General features: G+C 37.9%; 2 protein-coding genes across 9 annotated transcripts; one reads left to right on the plus strand and one right to left on the minus strand.

Annotated features, from left to right (window-relative positions):
• Positions 1 to 6,690: 6,690 nt before the first annotated feature.
• On the plus strand, positions 6,691 to 11,644 carry LOC121240554 (protein NRT1/ PTR FAMILY 8.2-like). Of its 8 annotated transcripts, none has more exons than XM_041138013.1 (6): positions 6,691 to 6,927; positions 7,279 to 7,620; positions 8,300 to 8,498; positions 8,578 to 8,795; positions 9,437 to 9,990; positions 10,536 to 11,644. In XM_041138013.1, the coding sequence occupies exons 3-6, from the start codon at positions 8,393 to 8,395 to the stop codon at positions 11,368 to 11,370; spliced, it is 1,713 nt and encodes a 570-aa protein (XP_040993947.1). In that variant the 5' UTR covers positions 6,691 to 6,927; positions 7,279 to 7,620; positions 8,300 to 8,392; the 3' UTR covers positions 11,371 to 11,644. The 8 variants fall into 8 exon arrangements, with proteins under 8 accessions (XP_040993947.1, XP_040993948.1, XP_040993949.1 ...); XM_041138014.1 differs by having other exon boundaries at positions 7,354 to 7,620; XM_041138015.1 differs by having other exon boundaries at positions 7,475 to 7,620.
• A 2,601-nt stretch (positions 11,645 to 14,245) lies between these two features.
• On the minus strand, positions 14,246 to 16,072 carry LOC121240556 (protein OCTOPUS-like). Its single transcript, XM_041138021.1, has one exon. It carries the CDS (start codon positions 15,935 to 15,937, stop codon positions 14,345 to 14,347), a length of 1,593 nt encoding a protein of 530 aa, XP_040993955.1. The 5' UTR covers positions 15,938 to 16,072; the 3' UTR covers positions 14,246 to 14,344.

The raw sequence follows: 16,072 nt of genomic DNA on the forward strand, positions 1-16,072 counted from the left end.
TTCCTTGTGTTATTTATATTTGTAAGTTTCAAAAAATGGGAGTGTTAATGCCTTAATTTATACAACAGACTAGAAGGGAGGGAAGAATCATTCCCGGCCCACAATGGTAATTTGAGCTTCGATACGGTGTTCTTCTCGTTCATCCATGAAATGAATAATAAATAAACATATAAAAATGAATAGAGAGAGACACAAAGATTTACATGGTTCGGTGTAATGCACGTCAACGGGTTGCTTGGGGTAAAATCCACTATGATAGATGATTTTACATGTCCTCACATATCTCTCAATAAAGTGGAGAAATTTAAGATTTTGGAGGTTGAAGATGGTGCCTCCCTTAAGAGAAGATCATTCGAAGTCATTGTGCATGGTGGAGTCTGTGCCTAGAGAAGTTGTTGAGCTTGTCAAATTTGTGGGGATCTCCTCTTTATACAGGGGTATATTTCTTTGGAGTGATTGAGTCACACTTGCCTTGTGAACTCATTTCCTTTAAGAAGTTTGAGTCTCTTTCCTTTCAGGAGTCTGAGTCAACTTACCTTATATCTTCTTAGTCTTATCTCTTGGTTTGATTTTCGGCTTTATCTCGATGCTAAATTATAGTCTGTTGATTTAACCCCAAACAAATGCCTGCAATTCTTAAGGTTGATTTGCTCACAACAATGAGGCCTTAAGAATCTTCAAGTCAATAATATGCAAAAAAAATAAACTTCAAAAATTGGTCCCTGGCTTTTTGTTTGTTTCGTGCCAAGCAATAAAGAGATCAGCTTGGAGAGATAAGCGAGAGATGTGCTCGACCGTGCTAGGTGCGAAAGCGAAGCTCGGCTTCAGCGGGAGATGTACTCAACTGCATTAGGTGCGAGCGTCACAAATTTAGAGGGAGATGTACTCGACTGCATTAAGTGCGAGCGTGGAGCTCAGCTTTGAGTTCGTTTATTTGTGTGAATGTTTGCCTGAAAGACTATTTATTGTCAGTAAATAGTGCATATTTCCATGATTGGTTTTTGTTGTTGTTGGTAGTAATGGACTTTATTGGTTGCATGTGACCATTTATTTTCAACAAAGAGTGTATTTTCATGATCGTTTTTACTATTGTTGGTGGTAGCGGACTTTTTGCTCCTTGGTGTAAATTGTTGTTGGTGTTCCCGTTTTGCTGTTGGTGTTTGTTGGTAGTAACTCGCACTAAGTGATCAGAGAGCCCGTCAACCCCTTAGGTACATCTTAGGCAGTTGTTGAGCCTATCGACTCGCTCCTGAAGGTAACCCACGCAAGGCGGTTGTGAAGCTTGAAGGCTTGTTCCCAAAGTTTCAAAAAATGGGAATGTCAATGCCTTAATTTGCACAACAGACTGGAAGCGAGGAAAGAATCATCCCCGGCCCATGATGGTGATTCTATCTTCGATATAGTGTTCTTCACGTTCATTCATGAAATAAAGAATAAATAAACATATAAAAATAAATAGAGAGACACAAAGATTTGCGTAGTTCAGCATAATGCCTGCGTCCACTGGTTGTTTGAGGCAAAATCCACTATGATAGGTATTTTACATATATCTCATGACCTCACATATCTCTCAATATAATGGAGAAATTTAGAGTTTCTAGAGTTTAAAGGCGATGCCTCCCTTGAGAGAAGATCCTTTGGAGTTATTGTGCATGGTGGAGTCTGTGCCTAGAGAAGTTGTCGAGCTTGTCAGATTTGTTGGATCTCCTTTTTATATAGAGGTTTATTTCCTTGGAGTAATTGAGTCTCATACTTTCCTTTTAGAAGTTAGAGTCTTTTTCCTTTTAGGAGTCTAAATCAACTTACCTTATCTCTTCTCAGCTTTATCTCTTGGCTTGACTTTCGGCTTTATCTCGAGACTAAATTATAGGTTGTTGATTTGACCCCTAAAAGGGAGAGTTTACAGTTTTTTTAACCTAAACATTTTCTACAATTCAGATGGAGTTACGTGTATGACAAATTATGTCATGAATCAAAATGTGCTAATAAATATTAGTGAACGACCTTTCTAGTACTAAATATATAGTTGATTTTTTTCGGAGAATAAGTAGAGTTGGCTAGTTTTTTATACATTTGGTACTGCGAGAAAACTGCAGACTGGAAAATTGAACCAGTAGTTGGCTTTTCAAGGATTTTTCATTTGGAAAACTTATTCACCTGAAAGCTAAAGTGTACGCAACAACTTCTCTCACCTAGAACTTATTTGTGAAAAGTTAAGGCTGTTAACCCAAACAAAAGGGAGGGAGGTTGGTTCTTCAAGATGGCAGTGTACTGGAGACGCCGGAGCAGGTTCATGAGGCTGCTTCAAGTTATTTCCAGGACTTTCTCACGTCACCAAATTCTGTTGTACAAGAAGATTTAACCGAGTTGTTGGCTGAAGAAATTTCTATGGCCGAAAATCTCAAACTAGTCCATGCACCAATTGTTGAAGAGCTTCAGGTTGCTTTGAAATCAATTCCTAAGGAGAGTGCACCGAGTCTTGATGGGTTTGGGTCAGCTTTTTATTTATATTGTTGGGATTTTATTTAGGAGGATGTGGTGGAGGCTGTTGTGGATTTTTTCTTGGGTACTCCTTTGCCTCTTTTTTATACATCTTCCTACATTATTTTGATCCATAAAGTTGAGGAACCGAAGAGCTTTGACAAGTTCAGACCAATCAATCTTTATTTTGTGGTGTATAAAATTTTTTCTAAGATACTGGCTCAATGTATGACTCGGTTACTACCCCGTTTGATTTCGCCTAAACAAGGAGCCTTCATACCGGGATGAAGTATTTTTTATAACATTACTTTAGCCCAAGAATTAGTGCAATCTTTAAACAAGAAAGTGAAGGGCAGAAATGTTATGTTGAAGATTGATATGACCAAAGCACATGATCGCATTGACTGGTCTTTTTTGGCGCGGGTTTTGGACAGGTTCGATTTTACTTCTCATTTTTGCAGGTTGGTGATGAGCTACATGACAACACCATGGTTTTCTATAATGATGAATGAGATGTATAAAGGTTTTTTTAACCTTCCTGGGGATTAAGGCAAGGTGATCCTTTGTCGCCTTATTTATTTATCCTTATGGAAGAAGTATTATCAAGACTTCTACGTAAAAATTTTGAGGAAGGTCGAATACGTTGCTTCTCACATCCATTGGGTGCTCTACTGGTATCCCACCTACTCTATGTCGACGATCTCCTGGTGTTTGTAAATGGTGGAAAGAGCTCAATGCGGAGACTTGGTAATGTTTTGGGAATTTATGAGAAATGGTCAGACCAGTTAATAAATAAAGACAAGTTGACTTTTTTTTTCGAAGAAATTGATATCTCTAGACGGCGGAGTTTAATGAGATTGACGGGGTTTGTGGAGGGGAAATTTACAGTGACGTATTTGGGAGTTCCCCTAGTGTCAGGCCGACTAACCTCCCAAGATTTAGAGCCTCTAATAACAAAGATTTGAAACAAAGTGGCCGGCTGGAAATTAAGGTTGCTTTCTCAAGGTGCTTAGCTTGTTCTTTTGAAGCATGTTCTCTCTAGCATGGCTACTCATCTCTTGGCCGTGCTCCATGTGCCTATGGTGGTCTTCAAAAAAATCAATATTGTCTTGTCTAAGTTTCTTTGGGGAGAGATTAGAGGTAAACCAAAGAGGAAACGGTGCGCCTGGGACTGTTTATGCAAACCTGTCAAAGAGGGTGGCCTAGGGCTTAGAACCTTTTCGGACGTACAACGATCCTTACACATGAAATTTGCTTGGAGACTTTTGACGGTGGATAATTTGTGGACTAAGTTCTTCCGAGCTAAATATGGCAAACAGGACCATGTGTTGATTGTCGAACCCAGAAATACTGCTTCCTGTTTTTGGAAAGCTATTCTTCGTGTGCTACTAGATGCGGTTGACAATGTTCAAGTGAAAGTTAAGAACGGCGGCTCATCTTTCTGGTATGATAAATGGCTAAAGAGTGGACCATTATGCAGTAGTTCTGAGTTGAGAGGTGAGGGGCTCAAAATTAAAGATGTTTGGGTTGATGGTTCTTGGGACGATTATGCAAGAAATAGTCGCCGGCAAAAAAGGAGAGGATATAACGGTCTGGAAGCCAGAAGTTGATGGAACATTTTCGTCAAAAAGTGCTTGGGATCTAATTCGCATAAAGGGAGCTGAGCAGCCAGGTATGGATTGGATTTGGCATTCGTGTTGCCTAAGAAAATATCCATTTGTATGTGAAAAGCCAAGTTTGGTGCACTAGCGGTTGATACTCGAGTCCAAGCATTGGGCATTCCAATTGCATCTCGATGTGACTGCTATTTAGAAGGGGAATAAGAGTCGGTGGAACATGTGCTACGGTCAGGAAACATTGCGTCTCAGGTGTGGGCATTGGCCTCAATTGCATTTGGTGTTCCTAGTTTGGAGGGATCAACATGGTGGGCGATGGTAAGGTTGTGGTTTTCTTATGCAAAAAAATAAAGTCATCGTGGTAGCTTAATTGGCATGTTACCATCACTCATCACTTGGCGATTATGGCTTAGGAGATGCAAAGCTTGGATGGAGGGGGTGCAGGAATCGGCAATGGGAGTGTGGGTGGCGGTGAAGGTATGGATGCATAAACTCTCTTCACTTATGGTTAAAAAATGGTCTACTGATGAGGCCATTCTTAAAGCAGTACTTGAGGTGCCTTTTATTACTCATCCAAAAAGAAGACCGAGGCTCATTTTTTAGAACAAACCTGTACGGGGTAGGATCAAATTAAATGTGGATGGAAGCCGTCGTGATAATCTAGGTAATTGTGGTGGTGGGGGTATTTTATGAGACCATGAAGGGAATTTTATAAGTGCTTTCTCTACTCATTTTGGACATGGTACTAATAATGAAGCGAAACTATGAGTCTTAATAGTGGGTGTTGGAGTTTGCAAAGAGATGGGTTTCTCATAGGTTACAATCGAATGCGACTCTAGTCTTGTGGTTAGTTGGTTACAAAATCAAAGGTGCACGACTTGGTACCTATGGGATTTTTGGGATGAGTTGATGATTGCTTTACATGGTCTTCATTTTACCATTGAGCATCAATTCATAGAAGGGAATAGTTCGGCAGATTTTCTTGCATGTATGGGAGAGGACGGTCTTAATAGAAGATTTACTACAATTGATTCTTTACCATGGAAGTTAAAAGACATGATTTGTTTAGACAAGATTGGTCTTCCAAGCATTAGAATTTAACTGTTTTAGCAAAAGAAAAATAGGCATGCTTAGATTGGTTTATTTGTTTAGTTTATTGTATAGGGGTTTTTTATTTAACCAATTTTGATGCATGAGATGGTTTTATTGAATATTTGTAAATCTCAAGTGTCAAGCATGTTACATCGGTATTCCTCCGTCATAAGCGAGAGCAATCAATAAAATTCGGGTATCATCCTCTTCTTTAAAAAAAAAATTAGGAAGGTTGGATTGCAATCTACCCCTATTGTAAATAATCTTTGATAATGCCAGGATCTGTTTTTGTGCCATTCTTAATCATCAAGGACATCGAATCTTTTGTATCCCTCTTTGTCACTTGAAACCCTTGAACTTACCGTGACATATGGTCTGAAATGATGTGAACTATTTTTGGAATTTGTCAATTGGCACGAGGGAGATTGATGGAGAGGGACAAGCCGTTGTGGCTGTCTTTTTCCACCCCATTTTGTCCAATGGCGTTTCTTTAATAGTTCATACTGCGAATAATGCATTGAATAATGCTCTTTAGTCCAACTGAATACAAGTTCCTCCCCTCTTCTTGTTCTTCTCTTTTTGTCATTTGGTCCTAGAATTCAACGTACGTAAGTGGGCATTTTTCTTCTTTCCACACTCGCCCACGCAAGCTCGTAGAGTCCCTTCAAATATGTTTGTTCACACTGAAGAAATGATCTATGCCTTTGATTTGAAAGTCCAAACACGATTACATCTATTTACCATAAAAAATGCTTTTATATATATATATATATATATATATATGTATATTATATACGAATATTTGTGACGAATTATTTTCAAAAAGAATGACGTAATACTAATTGACTCATTTTGATAAGAAATTGTCATTTTCGCAACAAATAATTAATCATAAATAATCATTTTTCTTGTAGCAATAACATATACACTTAAAGAATAATAAACTGAAATAATTCCAAATTTAATCGCATACAAATTTACTCTAAATGATACACAATTATGTAAAATTTGAACGTGGAATAAAAAAAAATTAGTATTTTTAATAAGAGTAATTCTACATACAGCTGTGAAGTGCGTAAACGTCGCGTAATCGCTTTGAAAAAGAGTGAGGTCCATTATTAAAAAATTACATACGAATAATACTAAATACAATTTTAGAATTTGCAAGCTTCGGCGCTTTTTTTAAAAAAAAGTGAGATCCATCATTAAAAAATATTTTTTTATATATAAATCTTATATTTACTCACTTTTTTTAAAAGAAGAACGCAAAATTTATACAGTCTAGTACTGCAAATATCATTTCTTATTACATAATTATCTAATATAAATTATCTATCTTTACCAAAATTGTTGGACCTAACGTCACGGAGATAGAATCATATATTATAAATGAGAGACGGCGTATTCCGTAGGAATCTACCAGTTTAATATATATATATATATATGAATATATGAGAGCAATTAAATATGGCATAAGAAGCTGTCCTTGTTGAGTTTTGTCCTTTTGGGTGTGGGGGATTTGTAAAAGCATATATACAGCTAAGAATGGGAGGGACCCCTTGAACAAAACGTTCTTATTGTCCAGTCATTACAACCCCATCCTCCCTACTTCTTCCATTAAAGGAACTTGTTACTTCTTAGGATTGGAACTGCTTGAGAAGCCTTATTTTTCATTGGAATTTTCACTCACAAATTTCACTATGTCCAGTGTGTTCCAGCATCATTATACATAAATAAGGTAAGAGTTATTTTCATCCATTCAATGATATGAAGCATATATAATATATGGTAATAGTCATTGCTTTAATGGTGGAAAGAGCTTTGGACCCCAAAAAAGAATAGAAAATATGCAGTTAATGTTGACTCGCCCTATCTTTATCTTCTAATCAGAGAAAAATGATGTGTTGATAGCAATCAGATTTCGGCTACTTTTACTGAAGTGGGAAATTCTTTTGGCATGCCGTATTCTTGTTCACACCCAGCAGTCACTGCACACCAAGCTCTAGTTACGTTTAAATATCTCTCATTATTATCATAGAAATGTCAAAGGGCTCAAAAGTAACATGCTCTTTCTAGTGGTATATACTAGTCTGCTAGATCAGAGCAATTATAAAGTCATCTTTGATTGGCTTCGTGATATTCTGCATTTATTGCTATCCCCAAGGTCAAAGATTCCAAGGACGGTAGCCAGAGGAAAAAAATAACAAAGTATCATAGATTATAGATATACTTTGTCCATGACTCCATATACATCACCTGGCTTTGACTGTCATCCTGAATTGTAGTGTTTTTGGTGTGTTGAGTTTCTGGGCACACACTCTCTCTCTCCAGCTCTCTCTCTCTCTCTCTCTATCTACAGCACTTGTTCTGCTCTTGGTCTTGGGGCATCTACTGCTCTTCTGGATAAATGTAATGAACTGTGAAGTCCCAGGTTTGGTTCCCCCTCATCCTAGTATGTTCTTGTCTGTGTGAGTACTGTATGTGCTTCATTGTTGAACTTCTGCTCCTAAATTCAAGAAAAAGTAAATGAATAATCTTTGTCTCCATGTTGGGAAATTTCTTCAATAATTTCCAATAGCATCTCTGGAGTGTACGAGCTGATCCTGAATCCTGGTATGCGAGTGGTTGATATAACATGTTCAGAGAAAAAAAGAAAGAAAGAAAGGAGTTGTTGAGAAATTACTGGCTAAAACCACGTATACTCCAAGGTTTTGTGTGAAGCTGATGTCCTAAGACATTCATATTCCTAGGATTTTTATCTGCCTAACACCACTATGTTTCATCTATTGCCTCTGTATATTCTTAATCTTTGTGATTAGCCTTCACATTATTGCATAGCTTGTAAAAAGGGTTTCTTGGTAAATTTCTGGAATCCATGTAAGCCAAGAAAAGTCAGAATTAAAATTCTAAAAAAGCTTCAAACTTCCTTTCCTTTTAAGCAGAATTGTGCCTATGCATCAGAGTGCAATGGTTAAACAGAATGCCTGCGGCTAAATTGCTTCATTAATCTGGAGTAGGAATTTTGTTGAAGTGAGCCTAATAAGCCACAAAAGCTGTACAACTTATCATTTTTGTGAAGAAAATTAATGCATTTCATGGTTTTTGTTTAGTGCACTTCTAGCTCAAATTCAAGGTCTGGGTTGATCAGTTTTTACCAAATCCCTTGGAAAGAACAAGCAAACACACAAGGTTTCTGAAAAATCATGGCCGAAGATGATAAATATACGAAAGATGGGACAGTAGATCACCTTGGAAATCCGGCTGATAGAAGTAAAACTGGAACCTGGAAGGCCTGCCCCTTCATTCTAGGTAATCCATCTCCTAACACAACTAGTGGGAACTCATGATTGGAAATAAGATGTTCATCAATTTCAGCTTTCATCAACAGGAACTGAATGTTGTGAACGATTGGCGTTCTATGGGATGAGCTCCAACCTTGTGCTTTATTTTAAGAAACAACTCCATCAGCACAGTGCTACTGCCACTAGGAACAACTTGAATTGGGGCGGAACATGCTATCTCACCCCTTTGATTGGGGCATTTTTTGCTGATGCCTATCTTGGAAGATATCGGACTATCGCCTATTTCTCCATTATCTACGTTATTGTAAGTTTGGTTCACTTGAAGTCTTAAGCACAGTAGTTCATGTAGCCGAGAGTCAAACTGGTGGAGCACATTCTCAGTTTAACAATCCATCATGGGGAATCTGAAATTAGGAATGATTTTGCTTTTGTTAGTATTTGACAGACAACTTGGTAATAAGAATTTTAAGAATTTATGAAGAAGCACATACAAATGGCCAATTAAAAAGGAAATCAGATAGATTTGTTTGTTCTTCCTGCATTACACTTCTAAACGCCCCTTCTTTCATCTACTCTATCCAGGCTTACAATCTATGTCTATAAGTTATATGGTTTTCAAAGCAATAGCATCTGCTCCTGTTGAGATACGTCTTCCATTTATGTGTTAAATGATCATATATTTAAAAGAATTTGTAAGGTCATAGAGTTTTTAAGATCAGGAACACTACGCCTTCTTTCATCTATAGCATTCGTCTACTTTCATTTATGTAATATTTTTGAAGCAAAAGTTTTGCTTCTTTTGGGCCATGTCATCCATGATTCGGGTGACTAGTGATACATAATTCAGATTCCCCACATGTTTGGCCTCAGTTTTCAGAAAAAGTTTATATATGAGTTGCATGTTCTTGCTCATCAAGTGATGAAATCTGTTTGTAATTTACCCAGGGAATGACGCTTTTGACACTCTCAGCATCAGTCCCTGGGCTAAAGCCAACATGTTATGGAAAAGATAATTGTAATGCAACAGATGCACAAGCTGCACTGTGTTATGTGGCACTTTACCTGATTGCACTGGGCACTGGTGGGATTAAGCCTTGTGTCTCATCTTATGGAGCTGATCAATTTGATGATAATGATGAGGTTGAGAAGAAAAGTAAAGGTTCTTTCTTCAACTGGTTCTATTTTTCAATCAATATCGGTGCTCTCATTGCTTCTTCTGTGCTAGTCTATATACAAAACAATGTGGGTTGGGGATGGGGCTTTGGCATCCCAGCAGTGGCCATGGCAATCGCTGTATTGAGTTTCTTTTCAGGTACTCGATTGTATCGTAACCAGAAACCTGGCGGTAGCCCTCTGACACGCATCTGTCAGGTGGTGGTGGCATCGTTGAGAAAACGCAAAGTTGAGGTACCTGCTGACAAGTCCCTTTTGTATGAGACTACAGATGCAGAATCAACTATCACAGGAAGCCGCAAGCTTGATCACACAAAAGATTTAAGGTTAGTTTCTAAGACTTGTCAATGAGAGCTAATAAGCAAGGATAAAGGAATTAGTTCTCAGCATTTTCTTGGCCTTGTCCCAGTATTCTAGTCCACCTCGGTCAGCAAAACTTGGGAGCAAAATCTGCTTGTCCCTTTAGTTTAACAGGATTTTAATCTTAATTCATTAGCCGACTCAAGCAACATATCTTAATGAATATCCCAGAGCTTTTAATTATATCTTCAAGAAAGAAAGCTAATAGCATAAGAATCCCAAGTTCAATATCTATTATGTAATTATTTAATGGTTCAAAGTCAGAATAACATCCCATAAAATCAGAAATGATATGTTAGGATTTCAAATCCATAAATTTCACAAAGTCACCCACATTACAATCCGATTCCTGGAAAAAAAATAAAAAAATAAAACTATATATAATAGCCCACGATGCTTTTGGACAAATGTAAGAAACGGTCTTTTTTCTTTGGTTGGGTGGGTTCAGTTCTCATTTTTGTCAGATTTCCCTGAATTAGTCTATATCCTTGTCCAATGTTGTATTCTTCAGTTTCTTTGACAAAGCAGCAGTCGAGGCACAAAAAGATCACATAAAAGACTCACCAAATCCATGGACACTTTGCACAGTAACTCAAGTTGAGGAGCTGAAAGCTATTATACGGCTGCTGCCGATATGGGCCACTGGTATCATCTTCTCCACTGTCTACAGTCAAATGAGCTCCTTATTCGTGTTGCAAGGTGAGACCATGGATCCTCATGTTGGCCCCTCAAGCTTCAAAATCCCATCTGCATCTCTGTCAATCTTCGACACCCTTAGTGTCATTTTTTGGGTCCCAATCTATGATCGAATCATTACCCCATTAGCTAGGAAATACACTGGTCACAAAACTGGCCTAACTCAGCTCCAGAGAATGGGCATTGGCCTCTTCATATCCATCTTCTCCATGATATCTGCAGCAGTTTTGGAGCTTGTTCGGCTTCAAATGGTTAGAAGACATGACTACTACGAACTTGAGTACATCCCCATGTCCATATTTTGGCAAGTTCCTCAGTATTTCCTCATAGGTTGTGCAGAAGTTTTCACCTTCATTGGACAGTTGGAATTTTTTTATGAACAAGCACCTGATGCCATGAGGAGTCTGTCCTCTGCTCTCTCATTGACCACTGTGGCTCTGGGGAGCTACTTGAGTTCTCTGCTTGTAACCATTGTTACCACAGTGAGCACTAAAAACGGAAAGCTTGGATGGATACCAGACAATTTGAATTATGGTCATCTCCAATACTTCTTTTGGCTCTTGGCTGTGCTGAGTGTGCTGAACTTGATAGCTTTTATCTTCATTTCAAAATGGTACACATACAAAAGGACAGCGGGAACTCTCCAGTGATCGGATACTCTGGTTGTCGAAACTCTTGTATATACAATCAGCTTTATGAGTATCATCTCCTTATGCATGCAACACAGTTGGAAGTATATTCAAGCATAACAGTACTCTTATGTTTGCTTTCATCAGAAAATGCAAAAATGAAGCGAATAGGATGAAGGAAGAAAGTGAACTGCGATATAGATTAAGCAAATGTTTCTCGCTTCATAAATCAATGTACCACAATAACTATATCTGAACATTTACTGCAGCCTCAATGATTGTCAGCATTTTCTCTGAAGATTCTAACCAACGTGCTTTCCCTTGATGACAAAACACTTCAAATTACAGGCAACGAGTAGCTCTTCTCTTGCTATGCCTTTTGAACAAGTTGCTCAGATATTATGATAAGACCTTAAGAATCTCATATATATGGATGAGTAATTCTACATATAATTATGAAATGCATAAATGCTGTGTAATCGTTTTGAAAAAGAGTAGGGTCTACTATTAAAAAATTAATTTTTTCATGTAGGTCTCATATTTTATTCACTTTTTTTAAAGCGATTACGCGACGGTTATACAATTCACAGTTGCAAATATATTTTCTCTATATGCATTATATTGATAAATATAGAGCAAAATACAAAAATCGAACTTTCCAACTTCAGCTTCCAAGAAAAAATAGGGACAAGCTTTTGTTTATGCACTACCCTTTATTAGCAAATCAGAACGTCTATGCAAGTGTAGGTCGGCATTAAGGATAGCTAATTAAAGTACTGAATGCACTACCCTTTCTGTTTCTTTTCTTTTGATTCACTGCATCATTTATATAGAAGGTGATAGATTTGCTACAAAGTGAAGCCATTAAGAAACCCAAATCGCTGGTCTTTGATCTCAATCGAATACAGCTTATAAAAAAGACGTGAATTCTAAGTAATTCCACATGTACAACTTCTAGGTAGTCATTCATCTATTTTAGCTCAGAAAACCAAATGGTCAGTGAAAATTCGAACTGCTATATAAACAACTTTAATCCTATGACTATGACAGCATTTAGATTCGAAAAGTGTTTTATCTTATTTCATCATTATAATTTTCTTATATTTTCATACAAAATATAATAAATAATTCAACTTTTTCAAATCTCAAAACTATATTAATATTAAAAAATAATATTTTAATAATAATTTTTTTAACTTTCATCTTTTATTTAAAATCATCTCATCTCATCTCTAAATCTTAACCAACCAGACTCTCTTTAGAGAAGTTACTGTGCATTATTGTACCTGTAACCTGTGATCTACGGAGCACTATTTTCCGTCAATTTATATCTACACTTTTAGCGTTAAACAAAGTGAGAAACTTTATTAGGACTGTGATAGACTTTGGTGTCGATCAAAGAAATTTTAAAAAAAAAATTAATAGTTATCAATGTGATAGACTTTCACATCAACGTTGTATTTAGTCAATTAATAAATAAGTTTACAAATAATTTTATTTTTTTAATCCAAAGATACACCTTATGAGGACTGTTAGGCCCACATTAGATTAGTCTGATCCAGCAAGCACGTGAGCAGAAACCCAAAAGATAAACCTCTTGGGCCTTGGCTACCTCCATTTCGACCCATTGCCTCGTCAGAAAGTGAAAGTGTAAATTTGTAAACACCCCCCCCAACCCAAAAGATAAACCTATTGGGCCTTGGCTACCTCCATTTCGACCCATTGCCTCGTCAGAAAGTGAATCCAAATATTGTATGAATAGGAAAAAAGTAATAATAAAATATTAAATAATAATAAATAGTAATAAAAAATAATAAATATAAATAATAAATATAAATAAGGAATTCTTAGTATCGAAACTAGATAATATATATTAGAGCAGTGCTATATGTTCTAATAATTTTACTTATACTTTTACTTACAATACTCATTTTGTTAGTTTTCTTTCAAAATTTTATTAGTTTAATTAAATTTTGAATTTCAAATTTTATGATTTTCAACGTAATAATTGACATATAAAAAAATAAGTTTTTCGTAAATTTTTCTTAAATACATTTAACATTTTTTTATATATTAACGTGCTGCACGTAATTACAATTTTATGTGCACTTCATTTTATCAGTATTTTTTTAAATTTTAAACTTTTATTAGAGCAGTGCTATATGTTCTAATACTTTTACTTATACTTTTACTTACAATACTCATTTTGTTAGTTTTCTTTCAAAATTTTATTAGTTTAATTAAATTTTGAATTTCAAATTTTATGATTTTCAACGTAATAATTGACATATAAAAAAATAAGTTTTTCGTAAATTTTTCTTAAATACATTTAACATTTTTTTATATATTAACGTGCTGCACGTAATTACAATTTTATGTGCACTTCATTTTATCAGTATTTTTTTAAATTTTAAACTTTAAATTTTGAATTTTAAAATTTTCACTATTTTCAATAATCGATACATTAGCACGCATAATTATGCAAGTAAAATTGAAAGTTATATTTCACGAAGAGTTAAACTCAACATTAATACAGGAATTACTTTGAATTGGTGTTGGTGTAACTGCAATGCGTTTTCGAACTTGCCTCCCAACTGTTCGACCGAACGTCACAATCAGATATTGTTTTCTTGTCTCGCCAGTTCCGTTTCTTTCTTTATCCTCTATCCCCACTTCCACAAGGAAAATTGAGTTCAAGAAGATGGCCAATGACATTCGACATTACTGAAAATAGAGAAATTTAAGCCTGGATTTTAAAGAATTCTAATTTCTAACCTTCCTCTGATCATTTCTTTTCTTTTGCTGGATATGCTAAGCTACATTGTCATATCAGTTCTCAATATCATTAACACTAACAGAAACCAAAGTTTTCAGCGTTCTAACTCCAAGAAAAAGATAGCAATGTAATGGGCATTTATTCCATGAACAAGAACAAACACGTTTATATGTCTTTTTACAATAAGTTAATGTCTTTCAAGAGCAGATGAATGCACCTTTACAAGAGGGTCCTGGCTTTTGAATGCGTGTTCTTTAGCTTACCCCTTCCAGATTTACTTCTCCTATAGCTCCTCAACGGTGTCAAAGAGAACCTCAACAGGCCGTTATCAAGGTTGTTTGACGAATATCTTGCGGTCCTGTTCTGCTGCAATCCCGCCACTCTGTAGGAGTTCCTACAGTTAACGGTATAGCTGCGGATAAGCTTCTGGCTCACAGACACATTTGCTCTTGCAATGGCCACCCGCCTCAGCTTCTGCCAAGACTCCCCAAATGGCTGATCAGCCACATTTCCTTCATCGTACTTTTCTTCTTCATTACCACATTTAGGTTGGCTTCGCCTCTGCCTCTGTATCAATCCGAAAATATTCCGTATTTTGGGCCACTTACTCAACTTCTTCAAACCCTTCTTACAAGTCGCACCTGCCACAGCCGCAGCAGCATCTTTCGGAACAGACTCGATACTCCCCAAATCATCATTTTTCGCACATTTCGGGTTTCCATTCCTTGCATCAGCTTCCTCTGCAATGCCCAACTTCGCCCCGTAGAATAAATACGTACTCACTGGAGACTCTTTAGCATTTGCATTGGATACCAATTTCAGGTCATCAAACTCCGATACCATCCCTTTCCTATGCGAATTGGAACGATCAAAGCTCCTCCACCTCTGCGAACACGGAGTTTCTGAATAGTAATCCTTCGTCTGAGCTGAACCACCGGGACTCCTCTGCTCTTCTTCATTCCCCAAATTCATTTTCTTTTCCAAGGCTACCATTGGTGTAAGCCTCGGATATGCCTTTCCTATCAAACACCCGTCCCAAGAAGCCCTCGGCTCATCGAACGAATACCGCTCCACATCGACCGATAACCTCGGGTCCGTATCGCAAGACCTACTCCCCACTCCGTACTCGCCAATCTCTGATTGGGTCTCCCACCACCGCCTCCCGCTCCGCTTCTCAACCTCCACAAAACTACGACTACTAACAGCATTGTGCTTCTTTATCTTCTGCTTTTGCCACCGTTTCCTCAATTTCTTGCTGAACACTGAAGCCGCCTCCCAGAAACTCCCGGCAATGTCCTTGAAATCCCTTACTCCACTCTTCTTGCTCCGCCATTCGAGATCTATTAACTCTTTCATCGTCTTAAGCTCCATCCCTGCCTCCACAATCTCATTCTCTAGTCCATTGCCGATATCAGCAAGAACCTTCTCCGTAGCCCTAATTTCTCCTCCACAATCATTCACATTTTCGTCCTCTTCCCTCGGTCCAAATCCGAGGTCCCCTAATCCCACCTCAAACCTCCCAATCAGGGCCTTGCGCTCGTCATCAAGATTGAAAAGGTCCCACAGCGTGCTCCGAGTCCTAACTTCGCAGGACCTCCGGCTCGGCAGCTCGGATGCCACCGCGACGGCGGAAGAGTCCTTGGCGGAGAAAGATTTTCTGCGGCGGAGCACAGCGGAGGCGGGGATCTCCAGGAGCGGGGCGGGATGGATGGAAGCGAAGCGCTCGCGGAGGCATGAGGCGCAGAAACCGGTGACGGGTCTGCTGGGATGGCGGTGGCAGCTGGAGAGGCGGCTTCTGGGTTCGGAGGTCATGGCCGGGGGAGTAGAGCGGCGGGGAGTCGGTGCATTGCATATATATATATAGAGAGAGAGAGAGAGAGAGAGAAGAGAGAGAGAGAGAGAGAGAGAGAGAGAATAGGTAGGGGAGTGGAACTGACAGGGACTAGT

Source organism: Juglans microcarpa x Juglans regia, chromosome 7S (genome assembly GCF_004785595.1).
Source record: "Juglans microcarpa x Juglans regia isolate MS1-56 chromosome 7S, Jm3101_v1.0, whole genome shotgun sequence".
NCBI classification, from domain to species: Eukaryota; Viridiplantae; Streptophyta; class Magnoliopsida; order Fagales; family Juglandaceae; genus Juglans; species Juglans microcarpa x Juglans regia.